This window comes from Myotis brandtii, unplaced genomic scaffold (assembly GCF_000412655.1).
Source record: "Myotis brandtii unplaced genomic scaffold, ASM41265v1 scaffold455, whole genome shotgun sequence".
In the NCBI taxonomy this organism is placed as follows: Eukaryota; Metazoa; Chordata; class Mammalia; order Chiroptera; family Vespertilionidae; genus Myotis; species Myotis brandtii.
In genome coordinates, this window is record NW_005367384.1 from 1,945,451 (window position 1) to 1,962,860 (window position 17,410).

General features: G+C 48.4%; 2 protein-coding genes across 6 annotated transcripts in view; one reads left to right on the forward strand and one right to left on the reverse strand.

Annotated features, from left to right (window-relative positions):
- The window catches only part of DENND2A (DENN/MADD domain containing 2A), a 136,018-nt gene that overhangs the window by 112,983 nt on the left and 5,625 nt on the right, over positions 1–17,410 (reverse strand). For all 4 annotated transcript variants that reach the window (XM_005875013.2, XM_005875010.2, XM_005875011.2 and 1 more), the window contains exon 3: positions 4,934–4,990. The gene's annotated coding sequence lies outside the window, so the exon portion shown is untranslated. The remainder of the gene's footprint in view (positions 1–4,933; positions 4,991–17,410) is intronic.
- ADCK2 (aarF domain containing kinase 2) lies at positions 7–14,845 on the forward strand. Of its 2 annotated transcripts, XM_005875007.2 has the most exons (8): positions 7–1,176; positions 2,241–2,387; positions 4,787–4,915; positions 5,916–6,011; positions 11,314–11,565; positions 12,331–12,459; positions 13,265–13,318; positions 14,409–14,845. In XM_005875007.2, exons 1-8 carry the CDS (start codon positions 256–258, stop codon positions 14,547–14,549), a joined length of 1,869 nt encoding a protein of 622 aa, XP_005875069.1. In that variant the 5' UTR covers positions 7–255; the 3' UTR covers positions 14,550–14,845. The 2 variants fall into 2 exon arrangements, with proteins under 2 accessions (XP_005875069.1, XP_014402218.1); XM_014546732.1 differs by lacking the exon at positions 5,916–6,011.

Genomic DNA, 17,410 nt, shown 5'->3' on the forward strand with positions numbered 1-17,410 from the left:
GGACAGATGTGCCGTCCCCACCTGCGGCTAAGGCCCAGAGCGCTGGGCGGCCTCAGGGGTGGTGCGGGCCAGCCCCGGCCGGATTAGGAGCAGGGCTGGGTTTAGACTGCACATGAGCTTCGTGAGATCTGGCGGCTGCCCCACATTTCAGTGCAATTCTCAGCTGTGGTCCTGACTCCTGTCAGCCTGGTGCACATAGGTAGGTGCCCTTTACGTGGAGGGCAGGCAGCCTCTGCGGTGGAACTCCCGGAGAGGATGGTGACTCCCTGGCGCTTCTCTGTCCGGGTCTGCTTGTCACACCTCCGGGGTTTTGAGCTCAGAAAGGAACTCAGTCTTTTAAGACCCTCTGGACGAAATTCCAGACTGTGTTGGCTTCTGCTTGGCACTTTGCCCAAATTCGTCTCAGTCTGTGGGGACATTGGTGACGGGGTCCCTGAGCCCTTGTGTCAGCGAAGGGCCAGCTGGGGTGAACTGGCTGAAAATGGGCCCCTGGAAAGAGTCCCCCACGAGGGGCGGCTCGGCTGCCTCCTTCTGTACCTCCGGATTGGGCTCCGGGCTGGGGCTCTCTTGGTGAAATTCTTCCCCCTCCTTCTACTCTACCCTCTCACCTACCTGGCTCCCAGCATCTCCAGCCTCTGGCTCCACCTGCTTCTGAAAGCCACCGAGACCTCAGGCCCAACGTATATCAAACTGGGCCAGTGGGCCAGCACCCGGCGAGACCTTTTCTCAGAGGCTTTCTGTGCCCAGTTCTCCAAGCTGCATGTCCGGGTGACCCCACACCCTTGGATCCACACTGAGCACATCCTGCAGCAGGCCTTTGGGGAGGACTGGGGGAAGGTCCTGTGCTTTGAGAAGCAGGAACCTGTGGGCTCAGGCTGCGTGGCCCAAGTGTACAAAGCACGTGCCAATCCTGCCTTCCTGGAGAATGACAGCATCCAGAGACTTGCCAAGGCCTCCAGGCTTCGGCCTTGTTCAGATGCCCGTGGGGGGCTGGGAGAGCTCTTTGGACACCTGGAGAAGGAGTGGGGATCTCAAGGAAGTCTTGCTGACCAGTCGTTTCTAGAAAAGCTGCTTCTCCCTCAAGCTGACCTGGTTGGATCAGACGCAGTTGTGTCTCAGGCTTCGGCACCTGCCCACCTACCTGAACCACATCACCTCATCCCGGTGGCAGTGAAAGTAAGTGCTCTGATGTCTTCAGCGGGCCCTTCCCATCTCTAAAATCTCACTAATCCCAGGGAGCTGTCCTAGATCAGGAACCCCTCTTTTGCCAATCACCCCACATTGCCTTGCATTGACTTCCATTAGCTTGGCTATTATCTGAGTGTGTATGATGTGCAAACTGTTTTGTTTCTTGGCTTTGAGGGAGAGGTGGTGGTGTGATAGTCTCATAAAAGAAAAAGGAAGTGGGTTTGGAGTTCGCTGCCTCTGCAGGTGGAGAAACCACCATCTAGCTCAGTGGTTCTCAACCTTCTGGCCCTTTAAATAGAGTACCTCATGTTGTGACCCAAATATAAAATTATTTTCGTTGCTACTTCATAACTGCAATGTTGCTACTGTTATGAATCGTAATGTAAATATCTGATATGCAGGATGGTCTTAGGCGACCCCTGTGGAAGGGTCGTTCGACTGCCAAAGGGGTCGCGACTCACAGGTTGAGAACCGCTGATCTAGCTGATCTACTACTCTGGGGTCAGGATAAATTGGAGACAGACTAGGTTGAACACGAGCCCAAGATGGCAGTGTTCATTTTTATAGAAGTGCCTTTCTTCTCGCTTCATTTTCTGCCTTCTCTGCCTGGGCTCCATTATTTCTTGTCTCCACACTTTTCCACTCCCATTCAGCACTACCCAGGGTATCTGGCAGACATGAGTAGCAGGTATCCCTGATGATCTCTTTTACCTCCTTGGGAAAAACTCTCCCACATTTTCACCAAGCACCCTGTGGTGACTTGTTTGCACTCTTTGAGAGCCACTGATCTAAACTTAATATATTTAGGAAGAAAAACGCCCCCCTATTCTTCCCAGGAAAGCTAAGTGCAGTGCAGAGGAGCTGCCTTCAGCATCTCCTCAGGGAAGGCACACAGGAGTGAGGGAGGCAAGAGCATCTTGGGTGTTGGGACTACTTCCTCTTTGCTCTGATGAGAAGCCAGCTGGTTCTCCTTTGATGGTACGACCCAGCCCTGGCTAAATGAACATGCCTTCCTGATCCCTCCTCTGTCTCACTGTTCCTCTTTCTGGCAGGTATTGCACCCTGGCCTGCTCTCTCAGGTGAGAATGGACCTGCTGCTGATGAAGATGGGCAGCCAAGTCCTTGCACTTTTGCCAGGAATCAAGTGGCTTAGCTTGCCTGAGATAGTGGAGGAATTTGAGAAGCTCATGGTCCAACAGGTGAATTTCCCTTCCCTTGGTTATAAATAGCATCTAAGAGAGTTCTTACCATTAGCAGCTGTTTAGTAAATGCTGGATGAATGAGTAATTTCCCAGTAGGTCACATCTAGTATGGTATGTTAGTCAGGGTAGGTAACACTAGTTGATATAACAAAGAACACCCAAGTCTCAGTAGCTTAATGCAACAAGGTTATTGCTTATATCAAAGTTCCATGCAGGTGAACTGAAGGAGAGAGGGAGGAAGCTCTACACCACAGTTATTCAGGGACCCAGTTTCCTCCCAAGTTTGGCACTGCCATCTACAACATGTGTCATGTAGGGTCAGTGTGGAATTGGGAAAAAACCATGGAGGACCATGTGAGAGATTTTGTGGCCAGGCCTGGAAGTGATGAACATCATTTCTCCCTAGTCTAAAGGTCAGCTTTAATTACACAGGCCCTGCAAGGTTGCTTAGGAAACACAGTCTTCCTTAGTGCCTGGGAGGAAAGTGAAATCATCCTGGTGGAATATACAACATTATCTCTAAGTGCCACAATCAATGGCTGAACTCTAGGGTGATAAGAAGAATTAGGTTAAGTCACAGTGCCTTGTTTTGCTTTGTTTCCAGGGCTTTTGAGTAGACAAGGACCTCCTCCCTGTTCAGGACTTTGGGACACCTTTTTAAGTAGCCAGACTTGGTAAATACACTTTGGGGGCCATCAAGGTTCCAAGTAGGCATCTGCCCTGGCTCCCTATTGGTAGTGCAGAAATTGGCAGACTTTCAGAAGCAATGTGCCAAGTCTTCATTTAGGTCCTTGGATATAACGAGAAGCTGATGAACTAAGAAAACAAGTGAGCTTTTCTTGTCCATAGGAATATATTGTAGGCAGAGGGGGCTGACCTATAAATACTTGCAAATAGAGTTTGATCAGAGTTACAGTAGGAGTCTCCACAGGTTCAGTTGGGTTCAGTTGGGGCTCAAGAGAGGAAGTAGTCATTCCATCTTGAGGGTCAAGGCTCCCTTGGCTCAAGTTGGGTCTTGAAAGGTGTGGGGTATTTACAGTTGGACCAAATGGGGGGGAAAACGTTCCGATCAGAGGGAATAAGGAAAGCAAAAGATGGGGATAAATCAGCAGGCTGGGGTGTTCAGCACCAAACAGATTGGGTGAAGCTAGAATTTTGGGAAGTAGAGGAAGGGGGAGGCACAAGAGATAGACCTGAAGAGAGAAGTAGGGGCCAACCCATGACCCCCCCTTGGATGTCATCCTAAAGAATTTAGACTTCATTCTGCACGTAGCAGGGGACACCAGCAGATGGAGAGGAAAGATGAGGGGAGGGAAGATGAGGGGTCAGGAAGTCCAACTCAGATGCCTCTGTTGGGGTTCAGGTGACTTCTTGTGAGTCACCATGGGGGTGGCAGTGGGGTGGAAAGGGAGAATAGATCCGAGAGTGGTTAGGGCTGTAGAGTTGATGGCACTGAGCACTGATGGGTGTGGAGGGTAAGAGAAGGAGTAATCTGCAGTGACTCTCAGGTGACTGGATACATGTGGGTGTGTATGCAAGTAAATTCTGTGTAGACACTGAGTTCAAGGGTCCCTGTGGCCTTCCACAGGGCAATGTCCAGATGGACTTGAATATAAGTCCAGAGACTGGTAGAAGGGGACTGGATGGAGGTCAAGGTTCTGTCATCAAGAGGTACTAGCTGAGGATGTGAGGGGATGGAGAGGAAGAGAAAAAGCTGGTGAAGGTCAGGAGCTGAGAGATACCAGCATCTCTGGGGCACTTGAGGAGGAATGGCCAGAAGCCCAGACCCAGATAGGGCAGTTGAGAGGCAGGGGTGGAAGCTGGGATAGTGAAAACTGGTTCAGGAAGAATGAGGTCTTAGAGTTAATTAGGATAAAAATAGGACTGGGCCTTTGACTCTGGCAAGCAAAACGCTTGGTGAGTTGGGAAGAGCAGTGTCAGTGCAGTGGGTGGAAGTGAGTCTTAATCAAGGGAAAGAGCTGGGGTCCTGGCCAGTGTGCTAAGTGGTTAGAGTGTTGGCCGGGGGCTGGGGGCAGGGGCTAGTGTTGGCTTGGGCGGCAGTGGTGTGGAGAGGCCACAAAGCTGAACCCCTGGGAGGTGGGGAAGGGGTCCATTGGCTGGTGTGAAGTGGGTGGGCAGAGCAGGAAGAGCGGAGAAGCAGGGAAGCCCAGGCAATGCAATGTTGTCTGTTGTCTGTAGCTTAGAGGAGTTCAAGAGAGGGTTGGGGGTTTGCGGGGAGGCCTTTAGTCACAGGATGCCTCCTCCCATGTCTCCTGGGGAGCTGTCTGTGCAGGAGAAGCAGGTAACTCTGTGACTTGCTAGCTCTTTGGCAGTTCAGATGTTGCTATCCCTGTGCCCCGACTACCCCTTCATCTTTTCTCTTCACTTCCCTGTAGATCGACCTGCGCTACGAAGCTCGGAATCTCGAGCACTTCCAGTGCAACTTCCTGAACGTGAAGTCTGTCAGATTCCCCACTCCTCTGCATCCCTTTGTCACCAGGGATGTTTTGGTGGAAACATATGAAGTAAGAATCAGAACTTACCTGGCTGGGCCTTTCACTCACAGCTGGGCTGTCTCTGCTCCACTTGGTGGTTTTAGTCTGCAAAGACAAAAGCCGCGAGAGAGCATGTGATTACATGTGCGAGGACTTCAGATGTGATCCGAGGTGGGCAGTAGCATAGTGAGCTGGCTGAGAACCTTGGTGTAGACTCAGACCTTCTGGATTTGAAAATCTGCTCTGCCGCTTTATTTGTTGAATGACTTCAGTTTCTTCATGTATGACAGCAGGCCACTCTTCCTGCCTCATGGGGTTCTCTCAGGAGTCAGTGACACACAATGCAAAATGCCCTCAGCTAGAGTTTGCACAGATAAAGTGCTCAATAAATGTTTGTGTCATGTCACTGGCCTTAGCTGTCTCCTGCTCCAGCCTCCTTTGTAAAGATGGTAATATGAGATGCAGGGAAGTAATGCCACCTTCCAAAGTTACTAGCTGTGTAGCCTTGAGCAAGTTACTTAACCTCTCTGGGCTTTAGTTCTTTTATTTATTAATTAGGGATAACAAATTCTATCTTAGTGGGCTGCTCTGACAAATAACTAAGCTATATGAAATGATTATTTATTAGCTCCCCTTTCTTCTCTTTTCCCCTTTTGCCCTTGTTTTCTTGCTCAAGGTCACAGAATTCATTCATGTCTCTATTGGCTGGTTCTTGACTAGAAACTAGCTCTCTGGGGCCTGTTCCTGTCTCTTCCCCCCACATTGCGACATCCTTACCTGTGGGTGGCAAAGTCAATGGGTTTCCTCTCTAATAAATCTATGGGTCTTGTTTTCCTTTGAGAAGTATTATGGAAGGGAAATGTAAATAGGTTAAAATCAGCTTGTGAGGGACAGACTCATAGCGGCTCTAAGAAAGGAAAAACTCTTTGGGTCACTTCCTAACCGACGGGAAGGCAACAGCATGTGTGCCGTGGGGATGAGGAGCAGAGCTGTCCAGGGTAAAGTTGTTCCCTCCCTGATCTTCTTAAAGGAGAGTGTGCCCGTGTCCAGTTACCAGCAGGCAGGGATTCCCGTGGACTTGAAGAGGAAGATTGCTCGGCTGGGGATCGACATGCTCCTGAAGATGGTGAGCTCATGGGCTTGGAGAGGGTGCTCAGGCCCAGCATGTGGCCCAATTGCATGTGGGAAATGGTGGGGACACTGTTCAGCTACACTGGGTGGAGGGCAAGCCCAGTGTAGAGTCTGCTTTAAAAACAGCTGAGCCTACCAAGATAGCCATTCATTCTATAGCTTTGTTAAGCACTTTCTCAGTGGCTTGCGCTCTGTCGCCGTGCAAGGTGCTATGGGAAGGGTGGGGAACAAGACCCAGGCCCAGTCCTAGTTGCCTACAAACAGCCTAAGACAACATCGTATATTACATCTACTTCATTCATTCAGCAAGTATGTATTGAGCATTTGCTATGTGTTAGACAGTGCTGGCTTTACAGTAGTGAGCAAAAGAGACAGGATTACAATGTTCACAGAACTACTGTTTAGTGGGAAGACTGTCCATGAATAAGTAAATTATATACAGGGTAGGTACAGGCACCAAGGGGCCATTTAAGAGGGGCCTGACCTAGCCCAGGGATTTATTCAGGAAGTGGCTTCAGATCAGCTGGCATGTGAGGGAAGCCTAGGTGTCACCTATGAGGGGATGGCCTGATAATGTTTAAATGAGTTGACACTCAGAAAGGGACACAGTGAACCCTAAGCAATGTTAGTTATCAGCATCATTAGTAATTGTGGCAACCCAGCATTGCTAGCAGCTCACATGCAGGAGCAAAGAAAGAAGATACAGATACTTGTTGAGGGTCTGAGGTCTTCCTGGTGGTTGGCACAGAGTGTTTGAGGGATGGATGGCAGGGTCTAGGCTAGATAAGCAGGACGAGTGCCCAGGTCTAGAGGGTGCAGAGTTGGGATAAGAAGGAACCAGGTATGTGGTCCGAGAGTGGGAGGAAAGAACTGATATGACCGAGATGGAGGGGCCGAGGCGAGCAGGATGGTAGTGGGTGCAAGCTGACAGCATGGTGGAAGCTTAAGCGCTCCTGCAGAGAGGGCTCAGGGCTGGGAGCCCTGACTCCACCCTCAGCTCCAGGTCAGCAGCCCCCACCCAAGGGGCTCCTGGAGAAGAGAGGTTGTTGTGGGAGAGCCAGATTTCCACTTAGTGCAGTGGAAGCTCAGTTGACAGAGGCTCCAAGGGGCATTTGGGTAGAGGGGAGGGTGCAGTGGGGAGTAGCCAGGGTAGAAGCAGCAATAAGCAGTGCCCAGGAGTGGGGAGATTATGGGGGCTTCCAGCTCCTGGGGTCAAGGATAGGGGCATAGGCCCTGAGGGGATGAGCTGACAGCAAGGTGCTAGGCTTGGGTCAGGGTCCCAGGATTTTCACCAGGTAGCAGCCTCCCTATGTCAAGTAAAGCCAGGGTCTGGACTAAGAGGGTCACTGTGGCCTGCATCCAGGAGGAGTCCGCTGAGAGCCCCTCTGAAGCAGCTGCTCTGTGCCTCTGCACTGGGCTCTCCTTTTTCCCCTCTAGGATTGCTAGTGGTTTCTCTTTCATGGGAGGCAGATTTTTGTTCCCCAAAGTCACACCTGACTTTCTGTCTATCATAGTTCCTGGGGCTTTCTTTCCTGCTTAGTAGTTTCAAAGCCATTTCTCCTTGTCTACTTGATTCTCTGCCAGTAGGTGGTGGTTAGTATTGCTGTTACATGTCACTGTGTGGACAAATGGAGGTAATGGAGGGGAAGCCTGAGTTATGAAATATTTGAAAGAAAGGAAGTTCCATGAAAAAATTTTTTTTGTTTGTTAATCCTCACCCGAGGATATTTTTCCATTGATTTTTAGGGAGAGTGGAAGAGAGAGGGAAAGACAGAGAGAAACATCGATGTGAGAGAAACACATCAATTGGATGTCTCCTGCAGGAGCCGACCCAGGGCTCGGCCGGGGAGGAGCCTGCAACCAAGTTACTAGTACCTGCCTTTGACCTTGACTGGAATCAAACCCTAGACCTTTTGGCCCACAGACTAATGCTCTATCAACTGAGCCAAACCGGCTAGTTCCATGAATTTTAAGAGCAGAGAGGTTTGGGGAAAATCTTTAAACAATGAGTAGATAATTTTATTTTTTTAATCCTCACCCAAGGATATGTTTTTGTGGGTTTTTTTTAACTGATTTTTTTTTTTACTTTAAAAAATGTTTTTATTGATATTAGAGAGAGAGAGGAAGGAGAGGGATAGAGAGACAGAAACATCAATGAGAGAGAGAAACATCAATTGGCTGCCTCCTGTGTGCCCACTACTGGGGATCAAGCTGGCAACACAGGCATGTGGCTTGACAGGGAATTGATCTGGTGACCTCTTGTTCATGGGTCGATGCTCAGTGAACCCATGAACAATATGTACAATAATTAGTTATTTTTTTTCTATTATAATCACCAGTTTATTCTGTTCATCAGATTATTTATTCACTTGATTTTTAGATTCACTTGTTGATAGATGTGTATTTGTTGTTCATAATTTGTATCTTTACCTTTTTCTTCTTCTTCCTCTTCTTAAAGGATACCTTTCAGCATTTCATATAATACTGGTTTGGTGGTGATGAACTCCTTTAGCTTTTCCTTATCTGTGAAGCTCTTTATCTGACCTTCAATTCTGAATGATAGCTTTGCTGGATAAAGTAATCTTGGTTGTAGGTTCTTGCTATTCATCACTTTGAATATTTCTTGCCACTCCCTTCTGGCCTGCAAAGTTTCTGTTGAGAAATCAGCTGACAGTCGTATGGGTACTCCCTTATAGGTAACTGACTTTTTTTCTCTTGCTGCTTTTAAGATTCTCTCTTTGTCTTTTGCTCTTGGCATTTTAATTATGATGTGTCTTGGTGTGGTCCTCTTTGGATTCCTTTTGTTTGGGGTTCTCTGCGCTTCCTGGACTTGGAAGTCTATTTCTTTCACCAAGTAGGGGAAGTTTTCTGTCATTATTTCTTCAAATAGGTTTTCAATATCTTGCCCTCTCTCTTCTTCTGGCACCCCTATAATTCGGATGTTGGTACGCTTGAAGCTGTCCCAGAGGCTCCTTACACTATCTTAGTATTTTCGGATTCTTTTTTCATTTTGCTTTTCCGGTTGGGTGTTTTTTGCTTCTTCGCATTTCAAATCTTTGACTTGATTCTTGCGCTCCTCTGGTCTGCTATTGGGTGTAATATTCTTTATTTCAGAGCATGTATGCTTAATTTCTAGTTTCTTTATCATAGCATCGAGGGTCTCATTAGTTTTCGTGAAGCTCTCCAAAAGTTTATTGCAAGCCCTCAAAATTGCGTTTTTTAGCTCTATATCCTCCATTTCTGTCATGTTTTTTTGTCTCCGCATTTTTTATGCTTTCTTGGTGCACCCCCTAGTGGTCTTTGTGCGCAGTCTTGTTCTAGTTGAGCCTTGATTGTTGTAGTTAATACTAGAGGGATTTGACCACCAGGCCGACTGGCTGTGTGAATCAGCTGTGTCTGCCGCGGAAAACTTCTGTCCTCTGGGGAGGTGCTAATCTAGCCTTTGCCTGAGGCGATCTGGCAAATGGCTCTGCGCAGGGCTTGGGCGGGGCGGGCTCAACAGGGCGGGCGGAGGGAGCGGTTATGGCCCCTCTCAGTCCCGTTCCCAGAGGCTCTGCTTCTCAGAACCCCAGGAACCGCTGCAAACCTCGGAGAGAAAGCTGCCCTCACGTTCCAACTGATGCCAGACAATCCCGCTTCTCCCATTTGAGTCTGAGTCCCTAGAGACTCGCCCAGATCTGGAGCTCAGAGTCTGAGACTCCCCCCTGACCGAAAACGACAACCGCGCTCTCAGCCACCAGCCCCCTTTGCGCGCGCACCTCCGCACCTGAGTATTTTCCACACTGCGCCTCCTCTGAGCCTCGGTGTGCTGTTATTTTTCCTTCTAGTTGAAGAGTCTCTCCTCAGCCAGCCTTCCTGTGGTTCTGGGTGATGTCCGTTCCGTCTTTTAGTTGTATTTTTGAAGTGGTTGTTTGCGGCAGCAGTCTCCGGTGTTTACCTATGCCGCCATCTTGGTCTCTATCCTGTACTGTATTGTTAGAAATAAATTTCAACGAGAGTATAAAGGGTAGAAAAACATTTTTTTCTACTAATAAGTGTATTATATTTGTCCATGGACATAATACCAATACAATATGAATGTGGCCAAAATACTTGTTTTGAGATGTCTTCAAATTTCAGCTGTTAACAATAAAAGTTGATTCTTTACTTTATCTCCTTGTTATTATTTTCTTATGTAAATATATACTTGTTGTTGATCTTATGTAAATATCACAGGTGGTAATTTGCCTGCATAAAATTTTAATTTGACATAATGAAGCATAGTAATCTCTATTTTGTAAAACTGCTGTTTGAAATTCTCTGCTATTTTTAGATGGTCCCTTGTTCTGTGAATTAACTGCTTTTTAGCTTCTGTAAACACATGCTTCATGCTTGCTTAAATAATAGGGAAGATAAGCTTCGTTGTCTGACCATGCAGGCTAGTCATCTAATGTAAGGGGCTGATACTCCCATGCTCTCATACCAGGTGTCTTTTAGTTATCTGTACTCAAGGCTACAGGCTTCCTTCGAGATATCTGCTAAGCATACATAGGGCTCTTTTGAAAACTTGCAAAAGAGACTCATCAATCAGCTACCTCCTGCGGTGTGCTGGGGATGTACCTGCAACCAAGGTACATGCCCTTGACCGGAATCAAACCCGGGACCCTTCAGTCTGTAGGCTGACGCTCTATCCACTGAGCCAAACCAGTTAGGGCTAAAAAAAAATTTTTGTTGTTGATTTCAGAGAGTAAGGGAGAGGGAGAGAGAGATAGAAACATCAATGATGATAGAGAATCATTAATCGGCTGCCTCCCGCACGCCCCCTAGTGGGGATCAAGCCTGAAACCGGGGCATGTGCCCTTGACTGGAATGGAACCCAGGACCGTCCAGTCCACAGGCCGACGCTCTATCCACTGAGCCAAACTAGCTAGGGCTTTTTTACTGATTTTAGAGAAAGGGGAAGAGAGCGGGGAGAGAAGGAGGAATGGAGAGAAAAGAGGGGGGGAAGAGAAACATTGATGTATGAGAGAAACATTGATTGGTTACCCACTCCCACCAGGGATTGAACCTGCAACATTTCATGTTTCCTATAATATTTTTTAATGCTCTTGACTTTGAAAATAACTTTTCTTTTGAAAACATCAACCTGTCCTGTCCCTGTACAAATTCTGAACTGATGTCATCAGACAATGAATTAATTTATCAAATGTACACTTCTCTGTACACTAGGAACATACCATCACCCTGGAAGCTTTTTCCTGGTGGTGATGGGGTGGTGAGGGTTGATTTAGCCTTGAATAGTGCTGATCTCTTTCCAGATATTTGTGGACAACTTTGTCCATGCGGACCTTCACCCTGGGAACATCCTGGTCCAGGGTGCCGATGGTCTTTCCAAGAGCCAAGAGGCACAGCTGCAGCAGGCGGATGTTTGTGACACACTGGTGGTGTCCATGACGCCTGCCCGGTGCCCACTGCGCCTGGTGCTCCTGGATGCTGGTATTGTGGCTGAGCTGCGGGCTGCTGATCTGAGGAACTTCCATGCAGTCTTCATGGCCGTGGCAATGGGGCAGGTGAGACCTACTGGGCCCTTGGGAGTTGGGCCCAAATCCTTGAAGCTCTTGAGAACTTTAGGGCTCTTTAGCCTTCATTTTCCTTGTAAATGCCGTCTTTGCCATGGGTGCTCCTAACAGAAGCATCTCTGGTCTTCAGTGAGAAGGTGCTGGTGCCCGTGACTGAGGCCAGTTCCAAGCAGCTCATGGTTTGGGATGGGAAGAAATGCCTCCTTCCCAAATGCCGTCGTGTAGTCGTGGCAGTTTCTCCTTCTTCAACAAGCGTGCAGTGGGCACTAGGAAGGCTAGCTCCTGCTTAGGAGGCTTCTGAGGGGGCAGAGGCTTGAGCCTGGGCCACGGTGGCAGGTAGGGTGGGGCATGTTCCCCTGCACAGGCTTGGGTGGACGAAGAAGGTCACAGCCTGAGGAGGGAGATGAAAGGCATTGGCAGTGACTACCAGGGTAGGTGGGTGTTTGGGGAGACCATGGAGGCTTCGGTCAGAGGGTGTCCTGGGTGGAGGAGGAGTGGGAAGGCTGCAGCACAGGGGTGGTGAGGAGGGGATTCTGCTGGGCCCAGAAGGGAGCCCATGCAGACAGTGTGGCTGGTCCAGCCTGGTGACAGGTCCTGGTGGCTCTGGCTCTGAGGCTAGGCTGGTTGGTCAGCAGTGGCCAAGGGCAAGATAGAAGAACTAGGTGGAAACAACTAGGATATGAAGGAGTGTGGGCAGATCATCTAATTTTGTGCCCTCCCAGCTCTACCAAGTTTCTTTTCTTTTGTATCTTCCAGGGCCAAAGAGTGGCTGAGCTCATCCTGCATCACGCTCGAGCCAGTGAGTGCAAGGACGTGGAGCGATTCAAGGCTGAGATGGCCGCACTAGTAACGCAGGCCAGGAAGAACACTATCACCCTGGAAAAGGTGAGCAGGCCACAGAGGGGCAGGGGCCTGAGTACTGCCCTTGCCCTTGGCGAGAACAAACCCCAAAGTGAAGGGAGATCTTTTAATGGGGAGAAGTCTGGAGGGGGTTTGAGTTTTAAGGCAGATAAAGAACACCTGCCCACATCTCCCAGGTGTGAGGAGGCCCACTGGAATCTCTGACTCTCAAGAGTGGCTCCTTGACCAGGTTCCCAGGGTGCCTTCTGGGGCATGACATACATAGTGTCGCACCCCGGCCTGTCTGGGGTGTAGCTGTTCTGCCGCTTCTTCTGTATCTCGAGCTCAGCTGAGCTTGAAGGGAGGGATGACGGTCTCTGAGTGGCCAGAAGACATACCTAATGTTCACATCCTTTATTTAGACTTGAGTTCAATTTGTATTTTACACTCAGTTCTAGCAAAACTGAGCGTTTCCTCAAGTTCATGGCTACACTAGCAGGATCGAGTCAGAGCTCAGAACGAGCAGCAGCTGGCACCCAGGCACTGCTGATCCTCCTTATTCAGATGTGGTGTGTGTGCGTTGGTGGACACACACTGGGTGAGCCGGGCCTCCAGGCCTCTTCCTGGAAGGAGCCTTTGAACTCAGGCTCCTCATACTCGAGATGGGAGCTGGGCTCGTGCATGTGCAGTCCTTCTGGAGTTAGAGTCTCTTTGCACTCACTGGTATGTGTGTGTGTGATAGGAGGGATGAGGAGTTGGGGGAGGATGGGACAGGGGCCTGGGAGAGTAGTTGGGGAGGTGTGGGAGGGAGGTCGGCATTCTCTGCAGTCAATTTTACTATCTTTTCCAGCTCCAAGTTTCCAGCCTTCTCTCGAATGTCTTTAAGTTACTGATGACTCACAAGGTGAGGCCCCTGGCAGAGCTGAGCCTCTCTGCTCCGGCCAGGCTGGAGGGGAGGTCTCTGGGGAAGCTGATGGGTGGCCACAGGGTCATGAGAAGTATTCCTCTTATATGAGATCTCATTTTTTAAAAACATTTTTGGTACCACTTCATTAGCATGAAGAGTGCTGCTTCTGTGTACTAACTAGGTACAGCAGGTTCTCCCTTTGTCACAATGTTGGTCTGTGTCTCAGCTAGGCTAAGCTGTCCAAGTATCTGTGATACTGAGCTGTAGAAAAATGGATTCACAGATGTAAACACCGTCTAATGAAAGCTGTCACACCCTTCCCCTCCTCAGTGCACAAGAATGATGTGTGGTACTCATCTAAGTCATACTTATACAGCTTTCCTGAGCATGTAACACCCTGAGGCTGGGCCGGCCCAAGAGGAGGTGCCTCTTGTCCTGGTGTGTTCAGAGATGCCAGCACAGCTGTTGTGGCCTCTGCCTCCTGCCCCTGTTCCTTGGAGGGACATGGCCTCACAGTTCTCCACCCTGGCCTTTGTCTGTCTCCTTGTGATGGAGTGTGGTCTTGGGTTATTCTTCAAAGTAAAACTGTCAGCCAAGGGTCTAAGGAGTTGAGGGCAGGGCAGGGCAGATTCTTGTCTGAAGATGGCCTTTCCCATTGTTTCTCTTGAGGTTCTGCAATCCGACAGTGAAATACTGCATTTGGCAAGGATCATAACATAGAATTAAGAGTCAGAAAGGTGGCTGGTCAGAAGAATGATCCTTATTTAGATTTACAGTTTCTGGTATATCGCTGAGATACTAATTTTATTATTTTTAAGTCATATGAACACACACACACACACACACACACACCCCTAGAGAAGTACATACCACATCCCCCAGATTTTTCCTTAGTAATACTAGTAGACGGGAGGTTGGGTGAGTAGATGAGATGGTGGGTAAAATGATGGGGTAGGGAAAAGAGGGTCAGGTAGACAGTAAAAGTCACATGGGCGGGTACAGGAGGCTGAGAGCAGACAGCTACATGGTTATCCAGAACTCTATATATCAATGGGCTTTGGGAAGAACCACTTATTTTATCTTTCAGGTAAAGCTTGAGAGCAACTTCGCCTCCATTGTGTTTGCCATCATGGTGCTCGAGGGGCTTGGTCGCTCACTGGACCCCAAACTGGACATCCTGGAGGCAGCCAAGCCCTTCTTGCTGAAAGGGCCAGTGTCTTCCCCCTGACCGGCAGTGGGCATGCTGCAGGCGTGCAGTGGGCCTTCCTCTCGGAACTGAAGGCTCCTCCCAACAGCCTCTCCTGGGGCAGCGAGAACACTTACAAATTGGGATGTGTGGAGGGCATGCATTGCTTTTCTCTCTGATTTGGCTTTAGGCATCTGTTTAAATAGCTTTGTGTTACTTGGGGAAGTAAAGGGAGGGAAGGTTCCTATCTATCCAGTTGTAGGAGCTGGGCCTGGTGGGAGACTATTTCAGGGAAAAGGTTCTGTGGAGGACAAATAAACTCAAATTATTTTGTTTTCTTTTCTCTCTTCTTAACCCTCTGTAATCCCTCATCAGGTGGGTCCTCCTGGCCTCTGATAATTAAGTTAGAAAATGTCACAGTATCTTGTAGACCCATGGCTTCTAGTTTTTAATGTACCCTTATTGGTAAAAAGTTGAATATATTTATGTACACATACATATATAATTTATTTATATATTTTATGCAGGTGATACCATCACTAGCAAATCTGGAGGTGCAATGTACACTTAGGGCAAATTTCACTGTATTTCAAATGATCTTCTTTATACTTTTAAATATTTTTGCTAACTCCTTGCTAAATTTTATTACAAGGGGAAAAAGGAAAAGCAACAATTAACGTGGCTGATACCGTAGGGACAGGAGCAGAATCAGCTCTGCCCTCTTCTCCTGTGCTTGCATATTAGTATTCAGACTGTGGTTCCTCTGAGCAATGTTCAGGCCCTTGTGCATTTGTCTAGGGCTAATTTAGGTTAATATTAGTAGGTAGATAATATAATCAGCACAGCCTCTTAACCAGGGCTTGAACCTGCAAGAGCACCCGTAACACTCTAGTAGTGGATTAAGGGGTGGTGGGCACTGCCTGCCCCTCTGTGCCAGGCCCACCCACAGACTGTTCCTTCAAAGTTGACCTTACATGTGGCTGGTCCACATGGACTAAGAAGATCCTAGGGCAGTGATGGCGAACCTTTTGAACTCGGTGTGTCAGCATTTTGAAAAACCCTAACTTAACTCTGGTGCCGTGTCACATATAGAAATTTTTTGATATTTGCAACCATAGTAAAACAAAAATTTATATTTTTGATATTTACTTTATATATTCAAATGCCATTTAACAAAGAAAAATCAACCAAAAAAATGAGTTCGCATGTCACCTCTGAACCCACAGACTGTTCCTTCAAAGTTGACCTTACATGTGGCTGGTCCACATGGACTAAGAAGATCCTAGGGCAGTGATGGCGAACCTTTTGAACTCGGTGTGTCAGCATTTTGAAAAACCCTAACTTAACTCTGGTGCCGTGTCACATATAGAAATTTTTTGATACTTGCAACCATAGTTAAAACAAAGACTTATATTTTGGATATTTATTTTATATATTTAAATGCCATTTAACAAAGAAAAATCAACCAAAAAAATGAGTTTGCGTGTCACCTCTGACACACGTGTCATAGGTTCGCCATCACTGTCCTAGGGTCAGATTGTAGAGTGGATATTGGTAAAGCTTAAATTTCTTAATTTTCTAAATAAAATAGTATTTTCTCTCTCATCCCAGTGGATTCTCTTGCTCATTTTGGAGACCACTGCTTTAGACAGTGAGTAAAAAGTCAAGCCTCCCTGTTCTCTGAAGTCCTGCTCTGGCCACAGGACTAGATTCTTCCACTCTCCTTCTCAAGGATAAAGTTCTTCGTTTCTGTCTTTGAGGGAGCAAGTAACGTTTAGTTGGGCAGAGATTCCTTTGGTGAAGTTTTTCCCAGAGGGGTGGAGATGTTATTTTTACTTCCCAATCTTGAGGGGAGGGCATCTAACCAGGCAGAGAGGTACTGTGGTGGCTCCAGGTAGCTGGGAAAGGGAAGTGGCACTCTTCAGCTTCCTCCTCATAGGCACACCAGTCAGACACACAGCCCCTGTGCCACATACACATAGACGTACCCTGTGGGACAAGAGAGGGGGCACACACAGAGTACGTGCTACCCTGAGCCTACACCAGCACAACCAAGCCTTTCCTTATAGCCAATGGATTTAATCAAGCCATCTGTGGTATATATTATTTATCTATCACTGCATACAAACTACCCCAAAACTTACTGGCTGGAACAACATTTTTTAAAGCATCTATAATAATAAAAGCATAATATGCTAATTAGACCGGACGTCCTTCCTTCCAGACAAAGCCGTGGCAGAGGCAGAGGCGGCAGAGGCCCCCGGCTGCAGCCATGGCATCCGCGGGTGGGGGCTGGGGCCAAAGCCCTTGCACAAATTTTGTGCATTGGGCCTCTAGCGTTAGTGTGTGTGTGTGTGTGTGTGTATACACACATACTAGAGGCCTGGTGCACGGATTCATGCACCCGTGGGGCCCCTTGGACTGGCCTGCACCTTCTCGCAATCCAGGACCCCTCGGGGGATATCAGAGAGCTGGTTTCAGCCCAATCCCCGCAGGCCAGGCCGAGGGACCCCACCGGTGCACAATCAGGGCCGGGGAGGGACCTTGGGAGGGCTCCAGAGCATGTCTGGCCTGTCTTGCCCACTCCTGATCGGCTGGACCCCAGCAGCAAGCTAACCTACTGGTCCGAGTGTCTGCCCCCTGGTGGTCAGTGCGCATCATAGCAACTGGTTGAACAGTTAAGACACTTAGCATATTAGGCTTTTATTATACAGGATATATATGCTAGAAGCCTGATGCACAAAATTAGTGCACAGGGGGGTGGGGGTCCCTCAGCCTGGCCTGCACCCTCTCCAATCGGAGACATCCCTCTCACAATCCAGGACTGCTGGCTCCTAACCCCTCACCTGCCTGCCTGCCTGATCGCCCCTCACCACTCTGCCTGCCTGATCACCCCTAACCTC

Coding starts and splice junctions, on each gene's coding strand:
- ADCK2 (XM_005875007.2), top strand. CDS start 256: ATGGTGACTCCCTGGCGCTTCTCTGTCCGGGTCTGCTTGTCACACCTC. Junction 1,177..2,240: donor TCATCCCGGTGGCAGTGAAA/GTAAGTGCTCTG, acceptor TCTTTCTGGCAG/GTATTGCACCCTGGCCTGCT. Junction 11,566..12,330: donor TGGCCGTGGCAATGGGGCAG/GTGAGACCTACT, acceptor TGTATCTTCCAG/GGCCAAAGAGTGGCTGAGCT.